The 22,782-nt window shown below is 42.6% G+C and overlaps 1 protein-coding gene across 2 annotated transcripts in view; it reads left to right on the top strand.

Annotated features, from left to right (window-relative positions):
* The window catches only part of LOC111659829 (partitioning defective 3 homolog), a 343,091-nt gene that overhangs the window by 172,800 nt on the left and 147,509 nt on the right, over positions 1-22,782 (top strand). For both annotated transcript variants that reach the window (XM_087175758.1, XM_023412895.2), the window contains exons 10-14: positions 434-621; positions 4,619-4,758; positions 5,291-5,419; positions 19,072-19,260; positions 19,872-20,042. In XM_087175758.1, coding sequence (XP_087031884.1) covers positions 434-621; positions 4,619-4,758; positions 5,291-5,419; positions 19,072-19,260; positions 19,872-20,042 — 817 coding nt within the window. The remainder of the gene's footprint in view (positions 1-433; positions 622-4,618; positions 4,759-5,290; positions 5,420-19,071; positions 19,261-19,871; positions 20,043-22,782) is intronic.

Raw genomic sequence — 22,782 nt, 5'->3', positions numbered from 1 at the left:
GAATCCAGTTAGCAGAGCACAGCATCAGAACACAAAGTAACCACTCCAACGCTGCAAGCAATTTGTCAACCGATAAATTATTGACTGGACAACTACATTTTGACCAACCCATTGATCCAGGCTACATGTTTGCACTTGTCCACTGCCAACACCATCATTATTACAAATAGGGGCTTGAAGTTGTCTTGATGTTTATTCAGAAGTTTTTCTGAATATGATTTTGCAGAATATCATGATGAAAATATTCCCGTTCCTGTTCAGATTGCTGTTGAAATCGATGCGTTATCATTTGTAAAATGATGACCTATTACTAGTGAATTCACAAACACACAGAAGATACCAAAATGATACGAAAGAAATACTGTTTAATTTTCCATCCTATTACATTACAATTTATTTTAGTAGGTAAAAGATCTTTGTCTTGCTCCTGTAGTCACCCGGGTCCCCTGGCAGGAAGCACTCCGGAGCCGAGCCGAAGGTACACCATGTTGTCCCACACCATGATCACCAGGACGGCGTCGGCCCCCTCCCCCTCCCTGCAGCGCAGGATAAGCACGAACCCGTCCGCCAGCTCCTACCTGAAGAACAAAGGTCGCAGACTCAACATCCAGCTGAAGAAAGGTGAGAGCCAGCGGTCACATGGCTGCATGGTCGTAAAAGTGAAGATCTTTCAGCATTTTCATCAGAGTAATAATCAAATCCATGATGTGGCTAACTTTAGCAAATGGAAGGAGTAGTCACATAGACAGTGACAGTGGTTTGACTCTGTCTCTCATCCTCAGTGAGTCAAAGGGAACAAAGGGCCGTCTCATCACATGTATGAATGTATTTTCTCCACAGTAAACAGTAGGTTCGCGGAGGCTAAAGAAAAACCGAAAATCTCTCAGGAAATACTCCGAAATCTCTTCTTGCCTCTGGGGTTTGTTTAACAGTGCAAGCCAAACGCAAACACAGATCAACCTCTTGTTGAAAACAGAGTCGTGCTTTGATTCACTCGGGCTGCAGCACCACGATCTTGTGGCTGAAATATTGAGATTCAGCAATCAGTCTGCCTCCAGCTGAGGTCGGCTTGTTTGCCGACAGGCTTGTGATACTGGAGCAGTTGTACATCTTTCGCCAACCACTGTGGTGAGTTCACTGCCAGGCCCCCTTCTCATTTTCATCACTTCCGTATCTGTACCCGTATTGACGAGCAGAACCGGTGCTGAGGGGACTCGCTCTCTCTCTCTCTTGCTCTCTCTCTCTCTCTTTTCTTGCTCCATTTTTTTTTTTTTTTTTTCGTCGGAGGGAGCAGATGTTTCGTTGAAAGCTGGCACCGGGGCCTTAGCAGTGACTTCAGGGAATAGAGCGGCAAGTGAGGGCAGCAGCGCGGGCTAAATGCAACAAACCTCTGGGGAAATACAGTCACAAGCTGCTTCTAATATGTTTGGCAAAGGTCCCCGAGCACTGCAGTGCAAGTTATATTTATTTGTTTATAATGTGATAAAATTCCTCCCTTTTTGTCTGCACACAAGCCTCTCATTTCAGTGAAACCGAGCCGGGGAGATGTTGGTGGAGCTCCAGGAAGAGGACCGATGCCAGTAGTTCAGTTTATTTTCACTAGCCACATTGCTTCATGGTCTAATTCAACACCACTCATCATTCTTAAAAGTATGCTTTTTGCCCGAGTGACAGAAATGGTTTTTGAGATTATTGCTCATGATTTAAATGGGGCTTACGGGAACGGATGTGCCTCACTTGTAAACTTCAAGCCATTTGTAAACGTTAATGGAGACGAATTATCACGCACATGTTGTTGAAACGGAAATTTAAATCTGAAAGTGTGGAAATGTGCCTCTGAAATCCATTTTGACGGTTCCATTCGATAACCACTGGGCTTTATCTCTACTAATGTACATTCAGATCGGGTTCAGCAGTTTTGTTGTTGACTCATTGTAACTGTTGTGTTTCGGACTAAGTGGCTGCACAGTTCTGAGTGGCAGGAGCAGATCTTGCATAGCAAATTAACAAGAGTGCCTTAATCAAATACTGCAGTTGAAAAGGACATATGCACCCCATTAAGTCATTCTAATGTGCCTCAGCCTCTCCTCATGTTTGCTGTTTAATTGGCTTATTGGAGCCAGGATTCCTACTAATCCAGAAAGGGATACAATTACTTTTATCCTGGTCTTCTATTACCCAAAATAAAGACGTCAGTGGTTAATTACTGCAGGCCTATTAGAGATGCATTCTCCTAATTGCCTGATTGGAGACCGTTAACGACTGGATCTTACAATGGGCAGAAGTTTGATTCTGTTCATTAGGCTTGTGTGCAGGCCAGAGATTGGCATAGGGTGGGGGTAGAGAGTTGGGGGGGGCACCATAATATGCAGCTTATCCAGGATAACAGGAAACTGTAGGCACATTCTCAAAATAATGATCGGCAAAACTTCATTTAGAAATCTTAAGAAATGCAGCCACTTTTTTAGTTGGAAATTAAGTTTGCATTATTTTATTCCCCCGTCTCTATAGTTTCATTATCGCAAATTGCGCAGAGAAGGGAACCGATTGCCATGGCAGCCTTAATTTAAAAAAAGTTTGTCGCTCATAAAGACAAAGTGCAGATTTAACATTCAACATTAATGACGGCAGCTGTTTCCGTCTGCTTGGTAATCGCGCTCCATCGATAGAGAGAGATCATAGCGCATCACCGTCTTCAGTGGCTCAACTTTCTGACTTAACAAGCAACTTCTTCATCACCTTTGCTCAAGTTTGTTTGTGTGCAGAAGCCACGAGAAAAGTTGCCATCCGCACTTCTCTCTCTCTTTCTTGTTCAACACCATTACTGTCAGCGAGACGGCCGACAGTTCGACAGACTGCCAGAGAGACATAGTGGGGAAAAGTAGGTCATGATGAACCATCAGAGGTGCTGACAGCTCTGTGAAATGAGCAGCTTCTTTGACATGAATACTAATCACTGTTGTTACCATCAGAAAAGTCTCCGCTGAAACCACATAACGCTACTTTCCCACTTGACTGGTGGAAACGCCAGCGGCTAGGTTATGAACGGTGGAATCTATCTGTCTGAGCACGGCTCTTAATGACTCATCTGATAAGATTATGGAGCGTGGCTATTGAATTTTTAAATATTCTGTCAAAGAATAACCAACAAACACGATTTATTTGCGTTACCTCATTCCTCAGCTGACATTTGAAACCTTTTCTTGCTTTTATTTGACAAATTTGGGTCTGGTCAGTAGAAAAGGTCAGCCCTGAGACACTTTTAGTTATCCCTTATTGTATTTGTCCACTTCCTCCAGACCAGCAATTCATATTCATTTGATGAACCTTAAAGGTCAGTCTTAAAACCTAAGGCAAATGGCTTTGCACAGCTGATACCTGAAGTGTTTTCTCAGATTCAGCTGTTGAATTTAGCCTTACACACCTTAAAAAGCCACATTGCTCTCGCTCAAGGATACATCAATAAGAAACAACTTTCTGTACAAATAGAGACCACTGCTGTGTACATTATGCAAACTTCAAACTATCTGTATATGGTAAAAGACTGCTCTGACCCAGATGTGGTTTGAACACAGCCTCCTGTGCAGCCATTCTACCAAAAAGTCTAAAGGACTTTTGGTTAAAACATCTGGCACATGATACATGGATGATTTAGAAAACAGTATTTTTGCTATTTAGATGTAGGTTATTGAACATCATCTTGATGCTTTCTGCAATCCACACTCACTCATTTCTCTCTGCTTATTCTGGTCGATAACCGGTCTTTTAATCTGACCATAATTTACCAGAGTGGCTTTACAGTCCACATGCACTTATCATAAACACTCAATTTTGGTTCATTGCATCAACGCTATATTTAGAGTTAGGGAAATGTTTTCATTTTTACATCCTAAAAAACCTGAGGGAGACACACCCTGATGGCAAACGCAGTGGGTTTGTAGTGACTGTTGGAGGTACAGAACGGTGGAAAACCATAATTTGATCCCTGCCCAGCGGTTGCTCGTGTTACAGCAGCGTGTAATGAAAAGGATCTTTCAGAAATGAGTCTAGTCTGTTTCTTAGAGTCACAGTGAAACCAATATGATGGTTTGGTACAGTTTTCAAGCTCCCCTCTGACTTTTATTAGCAATAATGATAAGTAGTAAATATTTATAAAATTCAGCAACATCACTGTCATAGCCACATTTTTGTGTTGCCCTTGTTGGTTGCCGTCTGCTGTTAGTGGCAAGACTTTTTGAAATGAAAGCAAGAAAGTGAATGACTATGTTTACCTGGAGGAAAAAAAAAACTTGTGTTCTTGACATTTCTGAACTCATGAAGCTGCTGTAACACTTCACCAAACTTTATTATTCTCCCCCTCTTCACAAGGCTGTAAATCACTAATATCACTTTTATAAAAAATATAAAAGTGATATTAGTGATTTACAGTAGTAGTAGATTTACAGTATAGTAGCAGTCTTTCAATTTTACTGCCCAGGTTCAAGCACTTCTTCTGGTAAACTGACCTAACAAAGTGTCCCTGAGCAAGACACATGTTGACTGTTTGACTACCTTGTGGTGTTTAGTAAAATATCACATCTCATTTCTAACTATAAATCTTGTTCTTTTTTTTTCCTAGGTCCAGAGGGTCTTGGCTTCAGCATCACATCTAGAGACGTCCCCATCGGCGGCAGTGCTCCCATTTATGTCAAAAACATCCTTCCTCGAGGGGCCGCCATCCAAGATGGCCGACTTAAAGCAGGAGATCGGCTGCTGGAGGTGGAGTGGCAGTTTTAAACAGCCTTTAATCATTAAATAGTGTTCGGCGAGTGTGTGTTTTTTTAGATTTGTATTTTATTTGAGAGACTAATTCATCTTTTTTTCAAATGTGGCTTTGTTCCAAAATCCAATCTTATGGAGCTTTTGTTGAAATGAGTCAAACACACTGTGTTCCCTATGGCTATAACAACCCAGCTCCAGTTTTGAATTGCAGGGGAAAGTGGTTAGATGGAACAATATTTTGATTATACTTCAATCAGACTGACATGAAAATCAGCCAGTGCTCACTTTAGGGGGAAATAACCCATGTTTAATTCCAGCTCCAACTGGCTAGGACGGTAATCTGCATAAAGGTTATGTGGAGGCCAGAGATTCCTCCTCGTTAAAGTCAGAGATGTCTTTGATTTCAGTTTTGCCTCTGAGTGTGTGTGTATCTGTGTGTGTATTCATCATTGCCTGTATGTATGTGCTTATCTGTATATTTCTGACTGCATGTGTCTGTGTGTGTGTGTGTGTGTGTGTGCGTGCGCAGGTTAGTGGAGTTGACCTTAATGGTAAGACCCAGGAAGAGGTGGTGGCCCTGCTACGAGCCACACCCATGGGTGGGACTGTGAACCTGTTGGTGACTCGCCAGGAGGACTCCCTGCTGCCCAGAGAAGTGGTCAGTTCCTGCTCAGCAAATCACTATATAACCTTGTGTTGTCACTGCTTTCCCACTAGGAAACAAATACCTCTCTCTCTCTCTCTCTCTCTCTCTTTAACAATATATTCCAGGACCTTGGTATTTCCACATTTCTTTATAAATGAGTTATTTGATAGTAGAGGAGAATTATACTTTATTAAGCTGGCTACATGCTTCTTGGCGCAGGCTCCGCAAGCACCTGTGCATGCCTGCGAATCTCCATAATTATGTAACTGTGGTCGGTCTGCTGACCCAGCGCGTGCCTCTAGAAATTTGAAGGTTTGCGGTCGCGCTGACTCTGCGTCGTGGCACCAACATCTTCACCTCCTTTTCCGCTTACGTCCAAAAAACTACATCACATAACCAAAGTGTTCATAAAGAGCAGAAGAACATACAAGCAAGTAGAGAGACCACCAAAAGCAATGAACTCAGTTTAGGAATCTGGTGAAGGTCACTTGATGTGTAACATCACATTACAGCTGGAATATTTGTCATGGTGGCTGCACTGATGTGACTTTAACTGCTCCCTCCATCCATCAACTTTCTGCACAGACGGTTTTAAATTCTTGTATCTTCTGTGTAATTCTAGTCTTATAAATCAACATGATTGTGAATTATAAGTGATATAATTTTGTAATTTCATGTTGATATTGAACCAAGTTTTTTAGTGTTGCAACAGTGGCTTTGGTCCATGTGCATCGAAGTATTTGAACAGAATGAGAGTTGAGAATCATATGAACACATGGCTCTTAAAGTGTAAGGATGGGCCGGTGTCGGCACAGAACCAACCGATGACTGCATGGGATGTGCACAGAGAAACACAAATACAGCTATAGGCGTAATCGCACTCTCTGTGCAACTGTGTTCTGCACGTGCTCATACATGCACATCAAAATCACACAGACTTGCACAAACAAGAGCTAATGATGTGCACAAGCAGACACACACACACACACACACACACACACACACACACACACACACTGACCTGTAAATGCATGCACAGACACCCTCAAATGACGTGACTGAACAGACACCATTTTTAGCTTTGGACATATTCACACACACCCACAGTCGCACACATGCACTCGGGACACTGACATGGACACATTCCCCATGCACACACTCCCGTTCACAGACACACAGCCTACAAACAGGGTGACTTTGGCTGTCGTGTAACAGATGGTGAGGCTACTGCCCTCGTCCAGCCTGCGCTCAGCGGCTCTGACAGCGGGCTATGGACGTCACTGCTCCTTGGCAGACCAGAGGCCCCTGATGCCAACCTCACCTCCTACCCATAATACTCAGCCTGGCACCTGGGTTGTTAACCCCGCCATAGGAGCTGTTCAACCTGCAGAAAAATAGTCCTCTGAGACACATTTTACTCTGCTAATGTGCTGTTTTTACAATTAGAAATGCACCATACCCCTGAAGTTAGCTACGTTTCAATCGGTCTACATCTTTACTTAAATTTGCCCATTCATAAAGCAACAAATGGGACACATATTGCATTCCTATTTGTTTTAAAAAGTCCCCAAAAGTCCCAGCTTTAAGTTGAAGAACCTGTCGTTAAAAGTGTGTTATCTTCCTGTGACTGTACGTGATGTCATCGGCTGCTTCTGGCATCACGTGTGTGACCTTCAGGTTACTCGAAATGCTCTTTAACCACTCCATCCAGCGCTCAAATGCTAACTGGTGGGGATCCAACAAACTGATTCATGCCTCTCCTCAGCAGCCTTGACAGCAGCTGAATGATGCTGTGAGGAGTGTTAAAAAATGCATGGCTGCCCCCGGCCTGTCGACTCGTGAGTGGTGTTGGTGTGAGAGTTTGATGGCTACACTCTCTCAGCTCCTCAGGCATGACGCGATTAGAAAAAGTCCATCATGGAAACAGTGTCTAATAATCTCTTTCTCTCTGTTTTTGTTTGTTTTCTCTCCACCACCTTCTACACGCTGTGAGAGACAGTTAGTTAATATTTCATCACTTTCCCCGCCATTTAGCACTTTGCTCTCCTTCACTGTTTCTTTTTTCTCTCTCTCTCGCTTTCACATTTCATAGCAGTGCTTTCACAAATCTCAATAATCCCTACAAGTATGTTCATAAAAATCAGATAAGGAGGCCAAGGCTCTGCCGGTGACAGTTATTGCAAATAAAGCATGGTGAAAAAGCATGGTTGGTAATTGCCTCCTCTGTCCCCACACTCCGGATGGGTGAGTGTGTGTGTGTGGGTGCGCGCATGTGTTGCACACACATAAACACACATGTATGGACAAGCGTTTGCGTGCTGTCATTCATGTAACTCCCTCAATGATAATGCGCTGACGTTTTAAATTGCGGCGTGAGTGACGTGCCAGAGAACTGCAGGCATCTGTCAAAGAAATATTGCCTTCACACATGCACACACTCACACAGGCGCGCGCACACACACAGCTGTATTGATGAAAATAGAAAGGAGCTGTTTTTTTTTTTTTGTCTAGTTGACATTTGCCTGCTGATGTTTAATGTCAGCTCTGAAAATCCCTCCCCATCTCCTTTTGTTTAGATGTTTTATTGTATGCCAGGCGTTCTGCACGCGCCCCCAGAGGAATTAATTTACCCTCCCAGCATGTTTGCGTTCCGTCTTTAATTACCACGGTAGGGGTGTATTTTGACATGCTTTCAGGAGCAATAGCTGTCGAGCTGCTCTCGATAGCTTTCGATAAATATGTGCTCACTGGGAAGAGAAAAGGTTAAATGGCAATAGAGCAGAGTGGGGCGTTGCCTCTGCGATCTCCCCCTGTCTTTGTCTGTGTGGTTACTGCTCCCTCTGCACTCACAGGGATATCAGTAATATGTTGTATCAGAGAAGAAGTGCAGCCCTAACCTTCACTAAACTCTGAACTCGTCCTCGCTACTAAACCTGCTTTTGAAAAACCTCTCTCCACATAATAATATCCTATAATATACCAAGTGGAAGAAACTGTGCACGTCTTGGTTTTCTGTTTTGCTGTACATGTTTGGTTCTATTGGCTGAAACCTGCGACCTTCAGGGTCATAAGACGTGTTCATTAAAACGACTCAGGACATATAGACAGAGATTTCTCAAAAACCTTTAACTTGAACCCTGAAGACGCAGCAGGAGGTTCTGATCATTGGCCATGTGAACAAAATCACTTGTCAAGTGAAGTGCTGTTCCTTCACTCTGACGGCTCTGGGATGTCGGATCAGTGATCGCGAGGCAGGATTACGACGGACTGAGGAGAAGTCAGAAGGGCCGCTGCTCCCTACAGATTAAGAATATATAGGAGTAAGTAACATAACTTGGTGAAAACCCTGGATATACATGAAGCTATATAGTAATTCAGCGCTGTGTGTTATCTATAGATAACAGCTTCATGCATGATCTCTTGGTCACACCTTTGTAGTGATCCTCAGTAGAGGGGAAAGTAAGTTAAGAAAGAGGGGTGCAATTGCATCGGGATGAGATGAAGGCGTGAGTTCAGAAAGACGGGTGAGCATGAGGTGGCAATAGAAGAAAAGAAAAAATATAGCTACAATCCAAAAGTTATGATAATAAAAATACGGATAGATTGGAGGTAGGTGGACGTAGTATTCAGATAAAAAGGCGCGATTCTGTCGAAACTCTCCCATCTATTACAAACCATTTTCTCCCCTCATCTCTTGTCATTATTCAGATGCAATTATGCTGACCACAGTAAAGTATTACAATAGAACAACACACACACACACACACACACACACACACACACACACACACACACACACACACACACCAACCGAAATTCCTACATAGAAACAGCAGAGGTACATTTAAACACACACACATACAGTATGTACTGCACATCTCCCACGCACAGCCAGTGGATGTTACATATTGTAGGTATTTATTTCCCAGCGTGCACCGCTGTTTGCGCTTACAGCTGCGAGCAAAGCTGTTCCTTTAGTCCACATCGCCCAGCTTTGTGGATTGTTGTGTTCTCAGCTCCGCTTTTTATTGCTGTAATAACAAAGTCAAATGTCACACCTCATTTTGCAACAAGAAATGGCAACAGTCAAAAAAGATGTCCGTCTACACCCCCGATGCAGCGCCGCATGAAGTCCCCTGTTGTGGTGCCATTTAGAGCAGACGCAGCAAAACAAAGGCAGGGAAATATAATCTGTGGCTACCAGTTTGTTATTACATAAACAATTAGTCGGGATGAAATACAGCGCAGGCCTGCCCCCATGTCCCCACTGATGACAAATCATTTTAATTCTTTCTAAAGCCCTTGCTACAGTATAAGTGAATTAGCCTGTAAGCATTGCTGCTGTGTCAGCATGACTGATGTGATCTCAACTCCTTGTCTTACGGACACACACACACACACACACACGCGTATACACACAGTAAACATATTTTAAAATAACACCACAATTGCTAAACCATGTCACGTAAAACCTGACACACAATATGGGCTTGACTAGTCACATATGCTCAGGTGCCATTATATCGTTGTCCACACTTCCCCTTACATCATTCTGTGACCCTACAAGAGCAGTATTTTTCTTACATCCAATGGGACTATGGACTGTGGAGAACAAATGGGCTCGTGAAGCCTCTGTTGTAACACTGCCGACCACATAAGAGCAATCAAACAGTACATTAAAATCCCCTCTTTATGATCATATCACACTTGTCACTGATCCATTAGTAGCTATATCTGCCAAGCAATGAGAATCTTAATTGCGCAATTAATTCCGGCCTCTGATTGATGCGACAGCCGAATTTATGGCTCGTGCAAATGCCGAGGACGCCATAGACAAATGCGTGACAGTATTGCTGACAATTATAGCAGACTAATGGCCTGTTTCATAAGTGCCAACCCCGGTGGCCTAGTTTAAAATCCTCCCTGCCATGTTTTTACCACTGTGCTGTAATTGAGGCATTCAGACATACTCCATTTTAAGATTTGTTTTAGCTGAAATGATGCTATTTATATAAGTTCCTGAAATAGTCATATACAGTAGAAATAAAAGCACTCGGTTCCCTGAAATGGTTCAGGTATCTGAACAAGCTCTCCATTGTTTTCCTCTTCCAAGTCAGGGCAATCATCGTCAGTGTTGCGTTGCTTTGCACAATTATTCACAGCAGATGATATCTCTGTTCCTTTTTTCTTAATCGCTCCTCTAACAGAGTTACACAGCTGGCTTTTGTTGTGGCGCCCACACTACAGTGAGGTTACCATTCATGATTTGCCCGTATTAAAGTTGGGAGACAAGAGCAGACTTATGAGGCTGTATTGATTTTCTTGCTCCTGAGATCCATTTACCGAGTCGGTAGAGGGAGAAATGAATTGATACACGGCAAACAAAACACGATCCCCTGTCTTTGGAGGCAACTAAATGATACACAGATCTCTTGAGTTAGAGCCAAGTTCACTTCTCCTCGTTCTGTCATTTACTCCTCGACATAGAGTTCAGCTTGGCCAGTGACAGTTTAGTTAAAACCATAGACTGTAAATATAGATGGACAAAGCCTCTGTTATATCACCAATGCTCTTTCTTAAGAGCGGTTTTGAAGCTCAGAGTTGGCTGCTCTGCCTCTGCCATCTTGGCAGGGCCTGACTCCACCTAACTCTCGGCTAGTCCGAAAATGGGTAAAGAGGTGGAGTGTGTGTGGAGCCGAGAGTCAAAGTGGCCAGTCCTTCAATTGTGCATCACCTTAAGCTTTAATAAAATTTTAACAGATGAGTTATGTAAGTAAGTGCGAGTATGTTATGTCGCACAGTTGTCGTGAAGGAGGAAATTAGCTATAGAGACCAAAACTGTTTTTTTTTTGTACCAGGCTGCAAACATGTTGCTGTAACATGTCTGCTGCAAAGTTGGGCATTTTAACATGGGAGTCTATGGGGATTGACTCGCTTTTGGAGCCAGCCTCAAGTTGCCAATTCTTGGAACTGCAGTTTTTGGCACTTGGGTGTTGGCTTCACTTTTCAGACCCCGAGGTTTCCGCTTGGTGAAAACTTAAAATAGAATTTGGAAAAACAGAATCCAAGCTATCGAGATAATAATGCCAGGAATGCCTGAGAATGGATGAATCTTTATGGATACAGATGCTGATTTTTTTATTTATTTATTTTTTTTCTGAAAAGCTTCTGTTGAATGTCACAAAAATAAATAAATAAATAAACTTTAGAATACTTGCATATTAAGCTCTATTCAACAAGTCATGTTGGTGCTTGCTTTTAGCAGAGGTCATCTAAGATCAGAGAGTGAACTCTTTGCTTTTATTATGAAAACTCTGAAAACAATGTGAGGAATTAAATTGGATGAGTTGTATCGTCTCCACACAAAGCAGTAGCCTCTTCAGTGCTTTAACAGCGCAGATAAACCTTTTGGGGTATTACATTGAAGTGGTGATAAACAGTGCTATCACATATGCGGTATCTACAGCCCTGCCAAAAAAAGACATCTTTGGTGTTAATATAATTAGATGTCTCTTAGAGTAATGCTCTTTCGTCTCACTAAAGATGATGTAATGTAATGCAACTTTTCGCTAATAAAGTGCTACAGACAGAATCTTTCTGGTCTGTCTTTTTCGAAGTTTATTTATATAACAGCAGGTGACTGAGACAGATATTTTACCTTAGTAAAACTTGGCAAAGAACTCGATGAGATGAGTCATGTCTTACTGGTGGAGCTGATAATTTGAGGTGCTGTAACCTTTTTGCCAGAATTCACACTTCTTCGTTAATGAATTCCCAGTTGTACTCTGGGATATAACTTAAAAACAGAGCAGCTGATAGAATCAAATTGGGTGTAATCAGCAAATTGCTCCACTATAACAAATGTCCAGATATAGCTGACCCCTGCTTGGTAAATTTTAGCTGAAAATACAGTTGGAGCTCAGGTGAAGTCAAATTACAGGAATTGCTCTATAGGCCTTTGGAAGGAGTTTTGTAGAGCTGCAGTTTGGCAACCTGCAATCAGTGACAGCATCTGTGACTTTACACAGCTCTTCAGAACAGTTTGGCTGCAGCGGATGCATCTTAAAGGTCACTTTCTCTTCCACTTTCTGCCTAAAAATGCCTGAAATGATAGGGCATGGTGATCTGTTGGGTAAGGGCTGCAATGTGTTATGATGGCACAAAAAGTCTCTTCCCCATCTCTAAAAAGCATCCTCTTGCGAGGGACACTTTATCTAAATTGTCTGCTGAAAGCTTCATAAAATTCATCCTTTGCTCTTACTCCCTTTTTAGTAGGAAAACACTCATCCTGCACGTTCCTCCTCTTTTTCACTCATCTTTTCTTCTCTTGTTTTCTCTTGTTTATCACGACACCTTATTATTTATTTCAAGAGAGCCGACGAGTTCTCCCTGCGTTATTAATCTGGCTCCGATAGAAAGATTTTCCGATCAAAGTGCAGAGTTCACAAACATGCTCCGTCATAATTAAAGCTAATGCTGCCAAGCGCGGTTGAAGACAATGCCAGCCCGGTTAACGATTTCCGAGCGCGTCTCGTCAACGCCACCTGTTTTCGTCGAGCGCTTTTCAGCAGCTGTTCCCATAATTACGCTTGCTGTCACTGCAGAGAACGGGAGGGTGCGCCGCGGCGTTGTGCTATGCCGATAAACAAGGTAGTTAAAGGCCACTTATGGCAACACAGTTACTCTCCCAAAGGGGATTCAGCGTCTGTTTCCAGAACACATAATGGGTTGAAGTGTGTATGTGCAGTTGGACATAGAAAGCGCTTTTTATCCACCATTAGCTTGAAATGAGAGGCATCTGCTTCATGATGTGCATCTGTACTTTGGTTCCGCTGAAAACGCCTTTACGAACATTCTCAGTTGCCAAGCCCACACTTACAAAGCCACCTTCTATTTTTCTTACGCTCTCTTTAATTAGATGCGTCTGAACATCTAGTATCAACCCTTTATGCGCTTTTGCTTGCTCACAGTGAGATCCACTCGGCGCCGTCACTGATGCATTTGCAGTGATGTCCATAGCTCTGGCCTCGGATGCCCTCGCAGAAACAGAATTGGTTTCCCTAATGAGCCAAATGAGCTTTCTCATTACAACATCCCCAAAGGACAACAGTCCCACTTTGTCAGCGCAGTCAAAAATCTGCTGGATTGCCTGGTGAAGAACATGTGTTGTTAGTTCACAAACACTTAAATGTGTTACTGTGCTCTTCATGCCCTTCAGTTCTGTGTAACAGCTTGCCTCTCAACCCATCATTGTACCTGCAAAAGCCTGGATTTGTTTTTTAGGCTTAGAGGTATTTAATATTCTGCCTCTTTGTCAGAAAATGTTGTGCGAAGAAACACAGCCAAAAGAAATTTGTGTTATCACGCGTGCACCCCTTTTGCAATTACATCCTTGGCTGATTTCTTTTAGCCTTTTTAAATTCATTTCCAATGACCTTTAATGTCACCAAATTGGGCCAAGTGTGGAAAGAAGTTTCCAGCAGTGTTAATTGTTTTAGGCAGTGATGTGCGGAGAACTCAGAGTTATGTGTGAATAGAAGTAATTGTGATTCATTTGCACTTTCTGTCTTTCTCTGTCTCTGTCTCTCTCTTTTTTTTCTCTCTCTTGTATCTCACTTAGGCTTTTTCTGTTGCTCTGTTTCTGTGACGCACACTTGCACACACATCCAGCACACCTTCCTTGTTAGCACGTGACGAGTTAAGCGAGGTAGAAACAAAACAGAAAGGCCTATTAAGCAGGCGAGACTCTTGCTAGAGCGATGAGTTTTTTCCTCTGCCCTCTTCTGTTCACCTGCTTGTGTCTCTGCTGAAATGCCGCCTCTATCGCCCTCCCCTGCCCAGACAATAGACTGTAATGAATGGGAGCTACCCCATCACAGTGTTAATTAATAAAGGACTTAATCGTATAATGGAGTGTGACTGCATGGCTGAGTCAGAGAGAGCAGAAAGGAGACGACACAGGCTTCTTACAGGCACTCCACTTAAAAGTGGTTTAATAATAAGTTTGACCTTAATGATCAGCACCTGAACACAGCGCTGCACCTTTTATTCACCAGGCAACACCGAATATTTGCAGCCATTCATGGATTGTGTTGTGACTTTACAAAACATAAAACATGTGATGCAGTGCGCACACATTTTTTTCTTTAAAAAGTATATTTACTACATCAGGGCCAAATCATCCGAGGGATACAGTATCTTCTGGATGATTTGCACAATGTAAACAGAACGAAACATGGTGGCACTCATGGAGGTTGCTAGATCGCTATGAAAACAGCATGGACATAAAAAAAAAGAAAAAAGGGAATTGTTATTATTAGTTTCTCTTTAAAACGTTTCTGAGCATGTAAAGTGATTTTCACAAATATTTCTAAAGTTTGTAGAAAATCCAAACCTTTGTAAACCTGTAAAATGAATCTGCTGGAGGAATTCAAGTTGGTGTATGTGGAGAAAAGATTTGTATTAACAAAAAAAAGAGACTGAATAAAATCTGTGAACAAACCGTATGAATGGTGAGGTCACACAAAGACACTGTGATAAAAGTGCTTTGTGTACAATCACAGAAGCAGAAAAAACTGCTGAATCTGATTGGACAATGATAGCCCAATCACAAAGCACAGTCCAGTCAGAGTGCAGACGCTTCTGTTGCCTGAAAGCTGTAATAGATTTTCAAGATGGACGACGGCTCAGTCTCCTCCATATTATATTTGATGATGCTGTAAAACCATTGAATGTGCTGTGTATGTATGCAAACCCACCTGGGTCAGGTGTGGTCTGTCCGTGGCTTCAGCAGACAGTAGTGGTGGAGGTGTTAGACATTTAGCCATCGTTAGTAAGAGTACCTTCTCTGGAGAAAATGTTGTCCATCTGGATTTGTCATTCCATGTTAGTGAACGGTTTCCTGCCAGTGACCGTATCAGAAAAACAAATTTGATTTGAGAAAACATGTTAAAAAAACGTATAGTGTTACAGTTATCAATACATATGTACGTTAAAACTTTTTTTTTTCCTGGTACCTTTTAGCTTGACCACAACATCAGTGCCAGCCTTATAAAAATGTGGCTGACTGACTGACTGACTGACTGACTGACTGAGTGATAAGGTTACACCATTGGTCGGTCGGCTGAGTGTCAGAGTTGGTCTAGCTCAACTTAGCGCCTGTGTCGTTATCCAACTTTTCAGACACCTTTGGTGACTTTTTTTTCTTCAAAAAAGGACCTAGAGAAAAAACCTCGTACATTTCTGGACCAACCTTAGCTACTTTCCATGGAAGAGAGTCGCCAGTGTTGCCCTGCGAGTGCAAGGTCGGGCTTTCCCTCCGCAGACGCACCTCTGTATGCAGATTGCGTCACATCCGTAGAGCAGCAGCTTGGAAGAAATGGCTGCTGGTTAACATGTAGTCTTAATGGGCCACATTTCAGTCTCTTTTTCCTACTTGTTTCGTTGCGCGACAACAGAAACAGAAGAACATGTCAATGACAAGAGCTTTACTGGAAATTTGACTGTATTAAAACACTGTATGTGTGAGCACAGAGAGTAGGAGAGAGGGTGAAACCAGTCGACACTATCCAAGGTTTTGACCTAGTCTTGTTGAAGTTGATTTAAGCATGCAACCTTTTCAGCGTTTTTACATCAGTTCATCTGCTGTCAGTACTTCTGCACTCTCTGTCCCAGGTGCATACACGGGGCTGAGCTTGGAACAATGACTTGACTTTCTTTTTTCTCCCGTACAGAAGTTGTTGAATCTAGCTCTGCCTGAGCTGAATCGGAGCAACAAGGCCTGTCAAGCAGCCTGACAAACTCATTCTTGGCTAGCGGAGCTTGTTCCTGTCTGATGAAAATGTTACACTGCTCTCTCATTCTCTGCCTCGGTCCGCTATTCCCGGAACACAGCTCTGAGTGGGTGGTTAGTCTGTCATCATTTTGGACGAGAGCACGCGCGCACGAACACACACACACACACACACACACACATACATACACACACATACACACACACACACATACATACACACACATACTCACACACAGACAGAGACAGGGTCCATCCAAAGTCATTTTTTCATCCAATGTATAACTATCTTTAACTGCTGGGCTAAAAGCATCTCCAGGGACAGAACTCATAGCCAGTATTTATTTGTTTTATTTTGATGAAACATCTTCATTAAAGAGAAAGTTTGACCCTGCCAGTGACACACAAAGCTATTCATCTATGAGTGTTCTTTTCAGAGCGGAAATAGTACGTTTGTGCTGCGTTGCTAGGGGGCCTGCATTGGAAACCAACTGATGACAACTCATGAGTTGAGTTAAGGTTGCTCCAATATAACTGCTGTTAAAGCCTCTAGATTATACACATATAAATTCTGACAGAATGTCTTTAAGCATTCCAGAGAAGAACAGGAAGTTAAACATCGTTGATGCATTATGTTTACCCCTTCACTTCATAACAAATAGTTTTCTGTGCCTTATCTGCTTCATTCATCTGTGTGAGGGGAAAGCAAAGGGTCACTTCCCGACAAGAGCCAGTGATTTCTGCAATACGTGGAGTTGTTGAAACGCGGAGCGATTAAATGAATTCCAGCGGTGTGAATTTACTAATGGTCCATTCAGGGACAAAGCCCAGTTGGCAAGTTGTACAGACAGGTGTACTGCCATTTTGAAAGAGGAAGAAAAGAAGAGAGAAAGAAAAAAGGGGGGCAGATAGGATGGCCGTCTGGAGAATAGGGGCTCAGTCAGAGAATGTTGAAAAGAGCCTCCACCTGAACGCACCACTGCATCCTAATAACTCCTCAGCCTCCCGGAAAGAAAAAAAAAACACCTTATGCTTTAGCTTTCCTCTCTTTCCTCGGCTTCACTCTTTATCCGAGCAGCTGTGAAGGGCACACACCTGGCTGCCATCCATCTGGGGGTGTGTGTGTGTGTGTGTGTGTGTGTATTGATGTGAGGCTATTTAAAGAAGTCTTGCTGTTGGTTTCTGGGGTTGATTGCTCTGTCCGCCAGTATTGTTCATGTGGATTTGGCTGCCATGGCAATAACTACACATGTACATGTACTATCTGGCCAATCACAGTATTGCAGCACAGCACTCCAGCTTCCTGTTGAGCGGGCTTGTGATCGGACAGTCGTCGGCTCTTATCTGCAGAATATAAATGTGTGGGGAAAGTGGATGGGATAATATGTCACTCTTCAACAGCTGCTGCTGATGTGCCCTTAAACAAGTCACACGATAATAATAATATAAATAATAATACATTTTATTTATAGGCGCCTTTCAAGATACTCAAGGACACCTTACAACACACAGTAAGAGAAATCAAATAAACAGCAGCAACAGAGAGTTATCCAACAAGGCAAATAATACAAAATAAGTTAGAAAGAATAACTGCATAAAATAAGTATAATTACACAGAGTGCTAGTTTGAAGATGTGTGTTTTGATGTGGAAGATGATCTAAGAGTACGGGCAGATGTGAAGTAGATCATCATAACTCCCAAAATGATGGCGGTTCTCAGTGTGGTCAGTAGCAGGGGCGTGGCCGGACGACTGACCCCTCTTTGAAATGTTCAGAAAATGTATTCTTTTCTCCAAGTGTTTGGAAAAAAACAACGGTGAATTAAAATCAAAGCTGTTGATTGGCTATATCTTGGAAATCTTTGGTTGCCACTTAAACACTGAACGGTAATTCCTCTATATCATCTTCACCAGGTTTTTCCCGTAGTCAGTGTAAAAAAAAGAAACTGTCAATTCCTTGATGCCTCTGGTCTTTTTTCCACAAACACTCATTTTTTCTCACACCTTCTTTTCCCCCCTTCTGTTCGGCTGCCAGCGAGAAGTAAAATACACAAATACTTATTGTTTTTTTTTTGTTTTTTTTCATCAGATGCTCTTTGTTAGACACCAGTGGAAATTGTCAGAAAAGTAACTGGAGTGGTTGTTTGATGGATTATTTTCCAGCTGAATTGATCACGCTGGGTGTTAGACACTCGCCGTTACTCCTTCACACCTATCTGGCAGCTGAAATGAACCACCTTTGTGTACCATGCATGAAGATCTGCAGTGCGGGCCCTGCGACAAAAAAGCTACTGCAGTCATTTTCATCAAAAGGCCCGCGGATCGTACGGGTAAAGAAGGTCGCATTCTTAACATGTCCCAAATTATCCTTCAAAGGGGCTGTTGTTCAAAGGAAGCCGCTGTTGTTTGAGCGTCAAATTGCTACCTGGCGTTTTCAAAGTTCTTCACTGTCCCCGCTGTTCTTACACCGGGCTCATGGCGGTGGAAGGGAATTAGCAGCGCTTGGCTAGGCAGTATGGCCAATTGACGATGACAGCCCTGAGATATGTGACATGCTTGCCATCCATTCGCTTTCCTTTCCTGCTCCCCTCATCTTACCCCTCTTTATCTTGTCTCCCGCTTGCTTTCCATTTTCTTGTCATTCACTATCCCTGTTCTTTTTTTTTCCCAATCTTTGTTCCACTGTTCTCTGTATTCTTTTTCTCTTTGTTTTTCTGTCTAACCAAAGTTAGAGTCAGATACTTCTCACAGGCAGTTTAAAGCAACAATGACACTGTAGTTTGGATCAACAACTTTCTTTTTGAAGGCCAGCTGATTATAGGATAAAATAGATCTCAAAGAGACCTCTCTCTCTCTTTCTTCACTACCCTCAGGAGACAGAGGAAGACGACATGGTGTTAACACCTGATGGTACACGAGAGTTCATGACCTTTGAGATACCCCTGAATGACTCAGGCTCCGCAGGCCTGGGAGTCAGCGTCAAGGGCAACCGGTCCAAGGAGAACCATGCTGATTTGGGCATCTTTGTAAAATCCATTATCAACGGAGGGGCTGCTAGCAAGGCAAGTAACTACTCCCATCCACCCACTTATCCTACACATTACCTTGATGGATTTCATTGATTTCATTCATTGTTTTTGTTGTAACTTAAGGACCCGCAGTTAAGTACAAAGATGAGGTGGACCACAATGCTGTAGGGCTGCTGCCCTGAGGAAATACTGTACATTAGAGTCAAAGCCAGATTGTTTGTGATTTTCAGATGGTCAAATGATGTGTATGAGTGGCATGACAACCACGCTGGGAATTTTGTCCTTGTTCTGTAACATTTTATTATTCCCTTGAAAAACAGATATTGAATTTGAGTCCAGTGTTTGTGAAAGCCATGGGTTTGGTACATTTTGTCCTCCAAGGTCTGCAAACAGAAAATTACAGCGTCATTATCTCATTAAATATGTTCCAGTAAAAAGTAAATAGGGAAACAAATTTATGATTTTCAGTATCTGTTGTGATTTCCTTGCAGAAAAAGCTACATGTGATCCCAATCAGTCTCCATTAAGTGTCCTTCTGGAGCAGCTGCAGAATCTACATGTTCGTGTTTAAAACTAATGATGATGGTATTCACAAGCGTTTCATGAGCTGGATGTAATGTTCCCACCATGGTGTTTGTCTGCAGGACGGACGTCTACACATCAATGACCAACTCATTGCAGTCAATGGAGAGTCGTTGCTCGAGAAGACCAACCAGGAAGCCATGGAAACGCTGCGCAAATCCATGTCTGTAGAGGGCAACAAGCGAGGCATGATCCAGCTCATCGTGGCCCGGCGGGTGGCAAAAAACAATGAGGTAGCCTAACAGTTGGGGAGGAGTCACACTGATGTGTTAGGGACTAATTGGCATCACAAGGAGTCAGATTCAATTTGTCCGCCTTTGTTTCATCTTTTTAATCAGATATTATTAATATTATTCTAATTATGAGCCTCCATAATTCTACGATAGACTGTGTATTTCACTTTCCCCATGTGCACGCACATACAGTATATAGTAAATATTGTTTACACACGCTCCACAAACACACACGCATGCTTCAATTTAAATTCTGTCGGTGAATAAGTAGAAGACATATTGAATGAAGAAGAGGGATGACTACATTTCAGCCGCACTGAATGATAAATGAGAGCGACTTTCTTCTACCTTACCACTAGCCGTAATCTGTCCCCCATAGGTTTTGGGAGCTTTGAGATAGCTAGAGGAGGACCTTTATGAAGCGACCACACCACCATGCAAATCTTCAAACAGTCCCATTTCCTGTGCGAGATAGGTGATACGTCTCATATTCCCCCTCATTCTCTGTGTGATTTTCTTTGCCCACGGTGGGCCTTGATATGATATCTAAGAAGCACTTCAGTGAGTTATGATTGACAGGCCTGCGGAATAACACTGTAGGATAGGCAGATAAAGGAATATGTATTGCGCTTAGGTGAATATTTGTCATGAGGAAGTGAAGAAAATTGAAAGCGAGGGGATTTCAACTTCATGAAATGTCCATTGTGATACAGAAATAATCCCAGCCTACCTTTCTTTAAGAAAAAAAACTGTATTCTTTCACAGTCAAAAAAAAAACAAGATGAATAGCAACATGATTTAGCTGGATGTGAAATGCTAAGTACGGTGCGGCTGCACTTCAGGACTGTGGATTCATGTGTAAATACTTCAGCGCACGTTCAGTCAGCCCTGCAGCCAGAGGTTGTAGATCAGGTTTGATTAGTGTTGCTGTGACTCTAATTGGAGCCCGTGTCCTGTGGCTGTGTGTCAGTTTGGAGTACCACGCTGAGCCCCATCCTCCCCCCCAGCCCTTCACCCTCCCCGCTAACCCTCACCCTCCGAGCGCTGTCACTCTCTTCTTAACCACACGTTGTCCCCCTGATGCCCTGATGTTTTAATATTAATTTTCACCTCAACTCGCGGTGCTCCATATTTGAAAAGGACATGCGATAAACACAGGTATCACTCATAAATTGCCATAAATTTCAGCATTACTGTTTTAACAGTCAAGGCAGTGTTTTTTTCTCTATTTTACTATGGGATTATCAAGACTACAAGCATCTGCCAGAATACTTTAATGCACTGAAACATGAACAAATTTATTTTTCAAATAATACCAAAGTCAATATTTAAAAATCAATGAGTCTCATCTGTATATTATCTGATGTAAAGAGAGGCGAGAACAACTGTTATTCTAAAACAGGAAGCAGCTGGTTTAATCAGAAATGTGTTTTAGAAACAAAATGTCCCTCACGACAAATTTCAAATGCATTAACTCAAGAACTGTGCACAACTCCTGTCATCATTCAGTCAAGCTCCTTTTGGTCTTATCATTTTAATTTCATGGCCATTAACCCTCCCTCCCGATTCTTCAGTTTTAGTTCAGACAGCAGCACTGCTTGGAAAGAATGCAGCCCCCGTCATTCATGTGACACCACTGTGTTGACAGTGGACATCCCTCCATGATGCCGACACGGAGGGATACAGCAAAAGCAAACAAGAAAAAAAGACGCAACTTTTGCTGCAGTGCAATGCAACGTAACGCTCAGAGTTAGATTACCTTGTACCATGTCTCCACAAAAGATAAAATAATTAAAATCCTTCACTTTTATAGGACTTTAATGCTCCAATTTTGTAATATATATTATATGTTGTGGTATATTATAAACCCAGACTCCAACCAGACCTCCTGTGTTTTATTTTGTTGTCATAGTGTTATTGAAGCGACTCACCCCAGGTTTTTTCATTTCTTAGACGCAAGGGCCTGTTTTGAGTCTTCACACCTCTCTCTCTTCATTCTGCCTTTATCCCTCCCTACCCATCTCTCCCTGCTCCACCCTCTTCCCCCTCCTACCCCACCTCCAGACTAGGGGAGAGGACACATGTCCCTCCCGGGAAAGCTCAGCCCCAAGGTTCAGTGAGTTCTATCACTTCGGTCCAGTCGCTCTCCTGTCCTCTCTAATCCCTCACCAGCAGGCAGACAGGTAGACAGACTGACACTGAGCAGACAGTTGCGGTCACAGGCAAACGCCTCTTGAGAAACAGTAAAAATACACTTTTTTATTATTATTCCACCATCACTCTGTAGGTGGATGAATGAGAGATGACATTTCTACTACAATTCTGATCCATTTAGAGACAATTTGGGGAGAAATTTTGACAAGTCCGTATATAACTTGACATTTATTCTGACATCAGTTGCTTGGACACAGCATATTGATGACGTTGTGGGGAAAGATTGAGAGTGTGTGAAACAAAAGGAGAAGGGAGATGTAATACTGCATTTTAGATTCCATCCATTAAAGTCCCATTACAGGCAATCACACATTGCTTAAGCTGCAGAGTTTTCAGGAAGCTTAGTGGTTTGAAAAGATTCCATAAAGTCACAAGTGAGAAGTGTAATGCACTCGGACTGGAGAAAAGATAAGATTTCTAAATGAAGAATTTAAGGTCAGTTGCAAACCTCGAATAAGGAAAGCAGAAGTTAAATGTCGACACAGGCTCCCGGCAGCTACATCCACCCCCACCCCAACCCCCCCAC

This window comes from Seriola lalandi, unplaced genomic scaffold (assembly GCF_002814215.2).
Source record: "Seriola lalandi dorsalis isolate HSWRI2012SDOR001 ecotype SW California unplaced genomic scaffold, Sedor1 jcf7180002054494, whole genome shotgun sequence".
Taxonomy (NCBI): Eukaryota; Metazoa; Chordata; class Actinopteri; order Carangiformes; family Carangidae; genus Seriola; species Seriola lalandi.
The sequence above is the reverse complement of the archived record's forward strand: the minus strand, read 5'-3'. Positions and strand labels throughout refer to the sequence as shown.